Below are 12,921 nucleotides of genomic sequence, written 5' to 3'. Positions count from 1 at the left end.
AAGTATGAAGGACAGTAAACTGCTCCTTTGTTTAGAAAGTTTGGAGACCCCTGCTGTAGAGCATGAAAATAATAAGTGGCTGCAAAGAGCCTACAACTGATCTGTAACACTGAAATGCAGCAGAGGAAAGATTTAAGTGAAAACAGTCTTTTAGTTGAAAATATGGAGACAATTTATGATACAAATAGTTTTTTTAAACTAATGCAATTCATTTAAGGTCTACATTTACTTTAATAACAAAATGAGTCAATAGGTTTTGTGTGGCAAGAACAAGGGAAGGGTGCTGGCTATGACATCATCACATATTGCTTATACAAGAATAACAGTGGAGGAACAATGTAACGAGTGATTTCAAGTTTTGTACAAATTGAAAACCAAATTATGAGATAAATCTAAATGTATAGCTTTTATTTGTGCAAAGAAAGAGACAAATATCAGAAACTTACAGAACATTGGCACATTAAGAATTATCCACACAGATTTGCATTGCTCATGAAAGTTTTAATACTGGATCCATGATCCAATTATGGAATAAGCAGTAAAGGAGAGAAAGTGCTACTCATTGTTTTAATATACATCTCCATATCACTTCCGAACACCAAGACAAGGTAATGGTTAAGGATCCCCGCCACGGACATGGCAAACAGGAAGAATATGATACGCTTTCCAAATACGTATCCGGGAGTGCTACGAAACGAAACAAACATGGCAAATTATTATAGTAAATTAATTCCAACGCACAGTAAAAACCTGCCAATTTTCTTGATTTCCATCAGTTTCCATCCCCAGCAATCTGCTTCCCACAGTTTCAATTGCTTTGCAGATTAGAGGAGCTAATTGGAGTAAAAATTGATTGAATTTTTTTTTTGACTAGGTTGTGACTAATTGCCACATTAATGTAGCAGTTTGGCCAATCAAAACTTGGAACCACATGAAACCATGGGTGGCAGATTGTTGTGTTTGAGGCTAGATTTAAACCAATGTGTTGCACTAAAGCCGTAATAAACTCAAAACCAAAAATATAATATATTGCAGCTTACCAATCATTAAATATAGTGGCTGCATTTGTTTTCTATTTTTTTTTTAGCCTTTCCCCCCTTTGTTTTTACCCGGTGATCTGGCCAGTAACACACCTCCTGTATTAGAGTGCCCTCACTCTTGATGAAGGAGCACAGGGGTACCTTTGGACAGCAGCATTGATAATCTGGGGGGGAGAGGAGTGTTGAGCTGGCCATACATAGATTAAAATTTGCCTGGTTTAGCAGGAACCAGACATATTTGATCCATGTGTGGCCGCTGTGGTTGAGCAGAAGTCAACTTCTGTTCAACTGCCCTGTCCTTATTCTCGCTCAATCAGCACCGCAGGCAATAGACTGCAGGGCTGTTCCGTGTATTTTTACGGTGGGGGAGTCTCCCCACTGTCAGAATACAATGACACAGCAAAGTGGATTCCCGTATCCTCATTGAATGTGTGAATGGGGTAGTCGGGTCGTTTTTTTTTTTTTGTTCAACCCATTGGTTGACCTATGCCAGCTTTACTGGCAGGATCACCAGGTAAAAATGAAAGAAAGAAAGAAAGCAAACAAAAGAATATAACAATTGTTTATTTTTTGGGTTTAAAACTACATTACCCACTTGCGGACCCCCCATCCATAATGTACAGTGGATGGATGGCCTGCACAGGAAAAGCGACGTACAGGTACATGGCTGCCTGCTTTGGGGTTTAGGGAACGATCATGCGTGCACCTCCCTCGGCACCCGCTGTGACTGCACACAGACCAAGCCTGTCAGTCCAAGCCAATGATTTACAGTTGGGACCTGCTGATCAGCTGTGCACAATCACAGCCAAGAGCTCTGTGTTGAGAATCAACACAGAGCTCTGTATAGAGGGAACACCCCCTTCCCAGCCAGTGTCAGTAGTACAGTAACAGCATATAGACATATCACTAATCACTGTATTAATGCCACTGGTGATGTCAGTGACAGTTAGTCAGTTCCTCTCAGTATCAGTTAGTGTTAGATTGTCCACCACACTATTGCAGCCCCATTATAAGTCACCGATCAGCTTTTACCCAAACCAATCAATATACACTTATTGGGATTTTTTTTTACCAGTTAAAATAGCACAGTGCTAAATAGCAAAAAATGACCTGGTTATAAAGGGGGTAAAATCTTCTGGAGCTCAAGTGGTTAAGCTGTATATAACAGTATGTATGCAGGGGCGTAACTACAGGGGTTGCGGGGGTTGCAATTGCAACCGGGCCCCATGCCCCAAGGGGGCCTGTGCGGCTCCCCTATACACCTGGATAGGAGGGGCGGCTCCGGTGGAGGCAGCATGTAGAGAAATCACTGTCCACCTTTTTCCTCCTGTAGCTGCGGGAGGAAAATGGAGGAGATTGGTTCCTCTGTATGCTTTACCAGCTCCTTCCTTTTCTGAATGGGCAGAGTCATAGTCAGTGACATTGTAAAAAATAAAATAAAATGATAAAAAATAATACAATTAAAATACCAAAAAATAAAAACTACTGACACCAGTGGGTGAACTTCCAGGATCGCCAAGGTCACACTTGCGACCGGGCCCTGGCATTCCACCACCGTAGGGAGGCCCCAAGATGGCAGGAAGGGGGCCCACTGCAGGACTTGTGAAAGGGACCTGCTGCGGGACCGTAACAAAGGGCCCCGCAACGAGAGTAAAGGGCCCTAGGATCAGTGGGAAGAGCCCCAGGCTTGAAGGAAAGGGCCCCGGCCAGGGGTCCGGGGGGCCCTTCATGGTTTCTTGCACCGGGGCCCTGAAGGTTCTAGTTACGCCTCTGTATGTATGCTTACTGTATAGCACTGTATTCTGAATGGCACCCCAATGCGCATACAAAACTATATATATTTTTTCAGAAAGGAGGTTGACAAGCAGTAACAGACAAAAGCAAAGGTCTAATAATTAGGGATGGGCTCTGTGTTCGAGACGAACTTAAGTTCAACTCGAACATCAGCTGTTCGTGTGTTCACAGAACACACAAACAAATGGGGCGCTCAGTGGAAAGTTCGCCCGCCGATGAGCGCCCCATAATGCACTGCGTTGTTGCAGTGCATTGATTGCTGATGATTGGCCAAAGCATGCACCTGACCTGTATGCTTTGGCAAATCACAGCACAATGTCCTGTCAGAGCCATGACAAGTCCACGCCCCACACTATATAAGGCTGCTGCTTACATGGCAGCCGTGTATAGTGTGTGACAATGTAGATTAGGCAGGTAGTTAGTTGATAGTGTGTTGGGTTAGTTTAGTGCAGTCAGTTTAGTGTACAGGCATACTCCACTTTTAAAATGTATGGATATCTTGTAGTTCTGGGTCCCCTCTCAGTGCTCCCAAAGTTTTGTGTCCCTGTCCCTTATAGTTTGAGAGCAGTACCATGCCAAGCTGACCAATTTTTCTTATAGACGCCAATGAGCACTGAAAGCTGAAAATTGGTCTAGGCAGGAAGGGGGTGAAAGTGCCCTGTATTTAAGCGGTTAAGGGGAACCCTACGACAGAAATAAAAAAATGGCGTGGGGGCCCCCCCCCCCCAAAAAAAAATCTATACCAGGCCCTTGGGGTCTGGTATAGATTTAAGTCAAACTCCACGCCAAAAAAAAAAAAAAAAGCGGTGGCGTCAGAAGGGGCGGTGCCACCAGGTGACATCATACCCAGGTGGCCCTGCCCCTTGCCTATAAAAGAGCTGTCAAGGCTGAAGACCGGGATATGTTGGGTAGCCTCGGAAGAGGTAATAATAAAAGATACATGTGAAGATTGATGGCTTCTTTCAGTCTGTCATTACTTTGTACAGGCTGAGGAGTTGCCACTGTTAAATTATGCCTGTCATCCCAGCTGCAAAAATCTGGCAATTCTTGCCACTGGAATCCAGTGTATACTTTTAAACGCTTGTAAGAAGGAGGCCTAAAAAGACTCAGAGAACATTGTTCCCATTTTCTTAAGAATTACTCATTTGATCATTTGGAGCATGAGAATCTTCTGCAATCACATTTTGTAATACTCTATGAGGCATCTCCAAAATATTCATAGCTGAGGCCATGGGTTTTCTGGCACATTTCCATACTTGCCAACAGTCTCGGATTTGCCGGGACAGTCGCACTTTTCAGTAAACTGTCCTGTCACGACTTTGTCCCAACAGCTACAGTATGCTTGTCTTTACCAGTAAGTACTCAGCAGGGACAGAATCCTCCTCCTCTAGCTCCCCCCAGCACTCTCCAGCACTTTCATTTTGGTGTTCTTGCACAGGCCACAGAAAGAAGCAGAGGTGGAGGCGATGCATTGCTACTGCCACCTGCTTCTTACACGTGTGGGATGGGAACTAATTGCCCAGCCACAGTGATATCGCTAGGAGGGATGCCAGCTCCAGGAGTTCCTTCTGATGGATGTGGGGTGGAGGTAAGCTGGCAGTTTTTTGTGGGATGTCAGGAGGGACTTGTGGGAAAAGAGTTATGGTTGGCAGGGTATTAGTTGGCAGAGAGGGTCAGGAGGAGGGGTGAGCATGCAAGAGAATGCAGTAGGGGGGTAGACACCAGTCTCTGGTGCAGTGTGCCTGCAGCCAGTATCGACCACTGCCTCGGTGCATGCCATTGCCCTCTGGTCACTGCAGTGTTGGAGCATTGAACTAGGGTTCCTTTAGGGCAATCCTCTCTTGAACATACTACCTGCTGATATACATTCTGCACTCCTATCCTGTACACACTAGTCGCCATCATGCACTCCGCACTCCACTTCTGAACATACTACTTGCTGTTATACACTCCGATCTTCTCTCCTGTTCATACTAGCTGCCGTCATATACTCCATAATCCTCTCTTGTTTTTACTAGCTTCCATCATATACTCCACACTCCTCTAGTTAGGTGCTAGGCTGTCAGATAAATGTAGTTCTTTTTGAGCTCCTTTGTAATCAGTCAAGCAGTTGCTGATAGACTGATCAGGGTCCCACAGGCTGCAGGCTTGACTGCTTCTCCTGGCTTTCTGGAAGGTTTCAGAACATAGGATTGGAGCAGGGCAAATGAGCAGCCTGAATATTTATTAGGTCTCAGCCAATCCCTGGGGAAGCGTGCCCAGTAGGTGGCTGCAGAGCACATAAATAGTCTGGGGCTAGAGTAGTCTGTGTTCTTGTCCAAGAGGAGAAGTTCCCAGCCTGGAGGGCTGCTAACCTGTCAGGCAGGCTAGCTTACATTTACCAGGAGCTCACCAAGGTCTTAGCTATGCTAACTCTGGGGGGCCTACTTGCTAACAAACTGTGAAACTAAGGAAGGGGAATTTCACCTAGGATCCGGTCTGGAGCCCACTAAGGAAATGTCTTCCTGACACTGGAGGGAGGCATCCAAATACCCAAAGACTTGTGAGTACAGACCTACTGTAAGTGCAGGATCTGGGGGACTTTTAACCCCCTGGTGCGCTAATACTAAGGTTTCCCTGGCCTGGGATATTGCTTATGGTGCCCAAGCGCTGTCCATTCCCTGAGCTGTTGTTGACGGGACTGTTCTAAGAAGTAGCTGCAGAGTGAAAAGTGTAATCTTATTACTGTTCAGTGTTCTGGACTATCATTCAATTTCCGGTACCTTACTCAAGTTGTTCAGCGATAAACACAGAAAATGTCAACTCCTGGACTGTTTCAATAAGTCAGAAGAGTGAATGTTGCTGTGTACCTGGTTGCTGCTACACTAGTGGAAAAGAACCTGGGACAACTCAGCAGCCCTTACAGGGGTGAGCGCTACATACATATTACCCATCTTCACATACTTTGCACTTCTTTCCCGAACATTCTATCTGCCATCACACCCTCTGCACTCCTCTCCTGCATATAGTGACCACCGTTACATGCTCCTCTCTCCTCCCCTGCATATACTACCCACTGCCATACCCTCTGCACCTAATTCCTACACATATTTACACATACTCCATGCTCCTTTCCTACACATACCATCCTAAACTCCACACTCATTTCCTTTACATACCATTGAACACTCACACTCCTTTACTGCTGATACAGTCATACACACTGCACCCTTTTGCTGCACCTACTATCATACCCTCCATAATAAATGTCCCTCGGATAAAGTACATATTACACTATTTTGCTGAACGGTGTACCTGGAAATGTATTTGAAATGTTGGCAACTATGCATAATTCATTTGTAATGAATTATCACAGAATGTAAGACATCTAAGGCCTCGTTCACATGGGTGTTGTTCCCCATACAGAGCAAATGAGCATCTTGTTTATGCATTTGGAGCTGCATGCAGACAGTCTTTGGTATGGGGATGAAGAGGCTATATAGGCACAGCCATTTTCCTAATGTGATAGGCATGCAGGGGTGGGGGAGCACCCTTGAGCGCACATTGTGCATTTGGGGCCACTCACCTGCCCTTACACGTCTGTTATATAAAGATATGCAAATGTGTCCATACAGCTGCTGCATCCCCATAGAGAAACATGGGCTCCCTGCCTGCAGCTCCAGACACATAAACAAGAGGCACTCATTCACTCTGTTCTGGCCAAAGTGCCCATGTGATGAAGGCCCAGGACTACATGTCCAGCACTTATTACCACAATTTAATATTATCAACTCAGTGGCAGGTTTTACCTCTGTGTCTTCTCACCCAGGTAACCAACAAAGTACTTCTGTCGGACAAATAAATACAAAAGGCCAGCAAAAGCTGCAGGTGCTGTAAAGAAAAAAAAACACAGAAACAAAATGATTAATATAGGAATATTCAGTTTATTAAGGACATTTTAACCTCTTTCTGAACACTCTTTTGCAACTTTGGTGTCCATTTATGAAACTGTGTATTTTTTTCACCGTTCACTTCTCAGCAGTTCTCCGAGGAAAATTATCACCTCTGCTCTGGCATCCTTTTTATGAAGCGGTGAACTTCAGTTCTCACAGGGTGAACAGAGGAGAAGTTTCTTCTTTAGGGCTAAGAACATTTTCAGCAAGTTCAGAAAATACCTAATGCTATTGCCATAACTGTGGTGCCTTTGCATTTTGTTTTTGTAAAGTGAACTGATATATCAAGTTGACTTCAATAAACTACAAATTTCTGCCTCCTCCATGTAATGGACACAAAGAGAGGAAGACAGGTTTTTAGTCCTGTCCTAAGGTGACAACTATGGTTTGCTTCATAGATGCAGTGGAGTGAGTGTTGTCACCGTATAGGGAGCCACACATACTTCAGTTTTATTATGCGATCAATTCTAAATAAATCTATAAAATTGGCATAGCAACTGATTAGCCATAACTTTTGCTTTGCTTCTCAACTGTGTCAAAAATTAAAACCCCCTGTGAATGGTGCCACATCACAACAGCGTTGAATGCACACAGTTATGGCACAGTGTAGCAGGCTTTTGGTGTGCATTTTTAGGACGCCTTCAGAGGTGTGGCCAAAGAGCAGTAAAAAAACCTGGATTTTTGACTTACCGTAAAATCCTTTTCTCTTAAGCTCATTGACAGATGCAGACTTCTTGATTAATATCAGTAGGGTTATACTGCCCCCTACAGGAGTAGGACACTAGGAAGGAAAAAAGTTCTGGCCACACCCATGGGCAGTCCCAGGGGGTATATCCTCTCTCTCCCTGCTATAGGATGTCAGTTATGTAAGAAAGCAGTGTCAGAGACTCATACCAACCCAACTCAAAAATAGAGGGGCGGGTACTGCATCTGTCAATGAGCTTAAGAGAAAAGGATTTTACGGTAAGTCAAAAAGCCAGTTTTCTCTGTCGCTCATTGACAGACGCAGACTTCTTGATTAATATCAGTAGGGACGTCCCAAAGCAGTGCCACAAATGAGGGGTGGGATAACAGAAATAAAAATCCAATCCAGAAGGCCAAACTAGAGCCAACCAGAAGCACAGAGGACTCATTGAAACAAAAGGATGAGACCCACCTGAAAAAAACAAAACCCCCGAGGTAGACCAAAGGTCTTTTAAAACAGCAGCCTGCAAAACCTTGCGGCCAAAAGAGGCATCCGCCGATGCCAACACATCAACCTTATAAAATTTTGTAAAGGTATGAACCGACGACCAGGTAGCCGCCTTGCAAACCTGAAGCACCGACGCCTGATGGCGGAAGGCCCAGGAAGCACTAAGAGCCCAAGTGGAGTGCGCCTTAACAGGGAACGGAGGAACCCGACCCTTAATAGAATAAGCCTGCACTACCGTCTGTCTGATCCATCTGGAGATAGTCGCGGCAGACGCAGGCAACCCCTTTCTAGGGCCATCCGTGATCACAAAAAGTGAATCAGCCTTACGAAAAGAGTCAGTAGTAGCCAAGTACACCCTGATCGCCCGAACCACATCCAAGGAGTGTAACGCAAACTCCCGAGGATGACTGGGCTTAGGACACAGGGAAGGTAACACAATTTCCTCATTCAAATGAAAGTCGGAAACCACCTTAGGAAGAATGGATGGATTCGGACGAAGAACGACCTTATCCTTATGAACCACCAGATATGGGGAACGACAGGACAACGCAGCCAGTTCCGACACCCTGCGTGCGGGAAGTGCCACCGAGTAAGAACATGGAGGAACCCCGAGGGACTCACACCATGCGATATAAGACTTCCATGTGCGATGATAGACCTTTCTGGAAGTCGCTTTCCTCGCTTTAATCAGAGTAGGAATTACTGAAGCAGACAAACCCCTGTCCTTCAGCACCTGGCTCTCAACAGCCAAGCCGTCAAAGCCAGCGATCGTAAAGCAGGATGGACGATCGGTCCCTGAGACAACAGATCCTCCCTGAGAGGAAGTCGCCAAGGAGCGTCCGCGACCAGCCTGACCCAAACGGCATACCAGGCCCGATGAGGCCAATCCGGAGCCACAAGGATGACTGGAATTCCCTCCGCCTCTATCCTGCGAAGAAGTTTTGGCAACAACTTGAGAGAAGTAAAGGCATACAGCAGCTAGAACTGCCCCCACGGAGCAATCAGTGCGTCTGCGGCGTCCGCCAGAGGATCGCGGGCGCGGGCTACAAACCTCTGCACCTTTCTGTTGAGTCGAGATGCCAACAGATCCACATCCGGGGTGCCCCAATGAAGGCACAACTGGTGAAACACCTCTGGATGAAGAGGCCATACCCCTTGATCCAAGGTCTGACGGCTGGGAAAGTCCGCCTGCCAATTTTCCACCCCCGGAATGTGAGCTGCAGAAAGAGCCGGAACAAGCTGTTCCGCCAGACAAAGAGTGCCGGCCACTTCCACGGCCGCCAGAACACTCTTGGTGCCCCCTTGATGGTTGACATAGGCCACGGCCGTGGCATTGTCCGACTGAATCCGAACCGGGCAGCCCTGAAGATGCTCGGTCCAGTGAACCAGGCAAAACCTGATTGCTCTCAGTTCCAACACATTTATCGGCAACCTGAATACTTCCGGAAAAAAGGGCTTCCCCTGACTGAGCATCAGAGACCGAGGCCCCCAAACCAGAGACTCCCTGGTCCGCTCGCTCAGCTGGATCCGATTGTTCAGGGAATCGGGATTCCGGTTCCATTCGAGAAGAGTCTCCTTTTGGAGAGTCCGCGTATGAAACTGAGCCTACGGAAACTCCGCACGGAAGAGTAGGTCGTCCAGGTAGCCCAGAACCGATATGCCCCGCTGCCGCAACAGTGCCAGGACTGGGGCGAAAACCTTTGTGAAGACCCGGAGAGCAGAGGCGAGACCAAAGGGTAACGCCACAAACTGATAATGGTCCTCTCCCACCGCAAAGCGCAGACACCACTGGTGTCCTGCGTAAATGGGAACGTGAAGATAGGCATCCTTGATGTCTATGGATGCCACTTGCATCAAGTCCTGCACTGCCCCCAACAGAGCCATTAGGCGATCCGGGGACAGTCGCATATTGGAAGGGAAGAACCGCACCGGTGGAAGCGATCGAAACTCGATCTTGTATCCCGACCGTATGACCTCGTGAACCCATTTGTCTTGAATCCTGGAGAGCCACAGGTCCGGGAACCGGCGAAGACACCCCCCCACCCCTGATATGGGTGGGGGCGCACCTTCAGGCTGAGGCGGTCTTATCCTCAGGTCTGGAAGGACCAAATTTTTGCTTACCAGACCAGGGTTTCTTGAAACCCCCCCTTGTCGCCCGCCCCGGAGGAGCGAAAAAACTTCTTGTGAGCTGTAAAGGAAGGTCCCTGTCTGTGACGAGGTTCCTTACCCTTATTAGCCTGTGGTAAAATGGTGCTCTTGCCCCCAGTGAGATCCTTGATAATCTCATCCAAGGTAGCACCAAACAGGCGATCCCCCTGAAAAGGGAGATCAGTCAAAGCTTTTTTGGAAGCCTGATCCACCGACCAGCACTTCAACCATAGCATGCGCTGGAGGACCACCGCCGAGATCGACACACGCTCCAGCAATGGAGCAGCGTCCAGTGGGGCGTCACAAACAAACTGTAGCCCCTGCAATATTTGCTCCAGCAACTCCGGCACGGCAGGGGGGAGATTTCTCCCCTCCAGGTCATGGCGTAACAGCTTGGCCCATTCCGTCAACGTCTGTGAAACCAGAGCAATGGTAAACACGGACCTCAAGGCCGACCCTGCCAGGGAGAACATGGAACGGGACAAAGATTCTGCCCTACGATCAACCGGATCCCGAAAGGACGGGAAATCCTCCAACGGGATAACAGTAGCCTTATTTGGTCTGGAAACCGGCGGATCCACCGAAGGTGGCACCGTCCATTTTTTAAGGAGGGACTCTTCAAACGGGTAGCGCCTAGCAATCCGTTTAGGCATCCCAGGGGGTCGTTTTGGATGGACCCACTCCTTTTTAATAATATCGTCAAAGCATTTGGGAAAGGGAAACACCTTCGCCACCCTGGAGGGCTTGCGAGGGCCAAAGGCAACTTCCGCAGGTGCAACCTCCAGTTTTAGGGTCTCCCGGAAAGACACAATCAGTGCGTCCACCAGTGCCTTGTCTTGCGCTATTGCAGAGGCAGGAAGGTCATCCTCACTGTCAGAGGAGACGGGGCGCAGGACATCAGCCCTAGAGGAGGAACCCACAGCAGCAGCGACCGGCTCAGAATCAGAATCTGAGGCATCAGACAAGACAGGGGTAGGCGGGGTCGCTTTTTAGCCCCCCGTCCCTGACAGGCCACCTCCACCCGGGACACAAATGACTCCAGGACCGCCGAAAGCGCATCAATGGTGAGCAGAGAATCGAAGGGCTCCGCGGCCACCTCGAGGGGATCAGATGGGGACACATGTGCAGCAGGGTCCATGGCAATACCAGGGGAACCCGTCAGCAAAATATGACAAAATTGAAAAATAAAAGAAAACTTTTTTTTTGCAAAGAATCCCCCAGCGCTACAGCGCCCCTCAGTGGTCAGACAGCGTGCCTCGAGACCCCCGCAGAGAGAGAAGAGAGACCCCCAAAGGGCTCACCACACGATGCACCAGAGTTCAAACAGGACTGCTCTCAGCGCTGTCTACATGACAGGAAGTCCTGTGGAGCGATCTTCCCGGGTCTAGGGAGGGGCTCCGCCCCCTCACACGCCCTCAGTAACTCCCACAGCTGCTCAGCTCTCAAGAAAGACGAGCTGGGTGTACCAAGATGGCCGCCGCCATGCAGAGCACATGTAGGCTACAAGAAAATGGCGGCCCGCGGAAAAATGGCGGCCCCGCGCGGTCCGCAGTGCCAAAAGGGGACCCCCGCGTGCCTACCCACGGATCGATCGGCAGATGGGCCTGAAAAGCACAGGTAGTAAACCCCCCGCACGATCGTTTAGGGCAACACCGGCGGCGCACCCCACCGGCCCCATCTGCGGCTTGTAACCCAGATTAAGCCCCCTGGAGTCACCTCCCACAACCACACTAGTGAGGGGGGGAGGAAGGGGGGGCATATAGGTGGGGGTGCGTAACAGGACAGAGGGGAACCCGGAATCATGAGGGTCCGACCATCCCAGGGAGGGGCCTGCGTCCACCCCAAAACCCGTCAGGGGGAGAGGGGGAACATTTTACTCACCATACCGGAACAGGCGGGCGCCAACTCCTGACAGAACCCCTCTCCACCGAGGTGGGGGGGCTGTCGGCCAACAAGGACGCCGCGACTCAGGCTCAGACTGGTCGTAGGCGACCTGGCGAGACGTTTAACTCGCGGGGCCAGTCCCCGTCCAGTGGGACTATGTCGCGGCCGACCCAGCGCGGAGCTAGGGCCTGCACGCGCTCGTAGGCCGGCTGGGGTGACCACTGGATCTCAACATCCAGCCCGTTGCCCAGATCTGGCATAATTGCTTGAAGATCTCACAGGAACAACTGGAGAAAAAAAGCTAACTAAAAAAAAACTTGCCAGGACCAAAGATCCCAGCAAGGAACTTAGGTCCTTACTCCTAAATAGGCAGAAAAAAACTGACATCCTATAGCAGGGAGCGAGAGGATATACCCCCTGGGACTGCCCATGGGTGTGGCCAGAACTTTTTTCCTGCCTAGTGTCCTACTCCTGTAGGGGGCAGTATAACCCTACTGATATTAATCAAGAAGTCTGCGTCTGTCAATGAGCGACAGAGAAAAGGCGGTTAAGCTGTGGTCTTACCACCTAGCTAACGAAGGTCATACAGCTACAAAAATGTAACCCTCATTTTGCGTATGGTGGGAGATACCACCGCTAAATGCAACCCACTTAAGTGAATAAAGCCATTCCACAACCACCCTACAGCTGCATGCAATGCATGTGATTGCAGTATGGTGAGTTTGCATTTTCAGAGTTAGAACAGCTGGTGATGAGGCAATCAAAAGCCTCCTCGCTGTATGCCAAATGCCTTTTGAAGAGTGTTCCACTGAGGATCGCTCTTCAGAAGGCAAACGCAAGTGTAAATGAGCCCTAACTAAAGCTGATTAATGAGATAAATATACTGTATGTCTTATATCTTAATTTAGTAAGCCTGCAAGGTTGACTATTA

General features: G+C 48.5%; 1 protein-coding gene across 1 annotated transcript in view; it reads right to left on the bottom strand.

Moving 5' to 3' along the window:
* Positions 1–393: 393 nt before the first annotated feature.
* ALOX5AP (arachidonate 5-lipoxygenase activating protein) overlaps positions 394–12,921 on the bottom strand; it is a 46,016-nt gene continuing 33,488 nt past the window's right edge. The window contains exons 4-5 of the mRNA XM_082244739.1: positions 6,623–6,704; positions 394–687 (exon numbers count right to left, since the gene is read on the bottom strand). Of these exons, the coding sequence (XP_082100865.1) occupies positions 525–687; positions 6,623–6,704 (245 nt within the window). The 3' untranslated portion in view covers positions 394–524. The remainder of the gene's footprint in view (positions 688–6,622; positions 6,705–12,921) is intronic.

Source organism: Pelophylax lessonae, assembly GCF_965119305.1.
Source record: "Pelophylax lessonae genome assembly, chromosome: 2".
NCBI lineage: Eukaryota > Metazoa > Chordata > Amphibia > Anura > Ranidae > Pelophylax > Pelophylax lessonae.
Note: the sequence above shows the minus strand (reverse complement) of the source record. Positions and strands in the feature narration are given on the sequence as shown.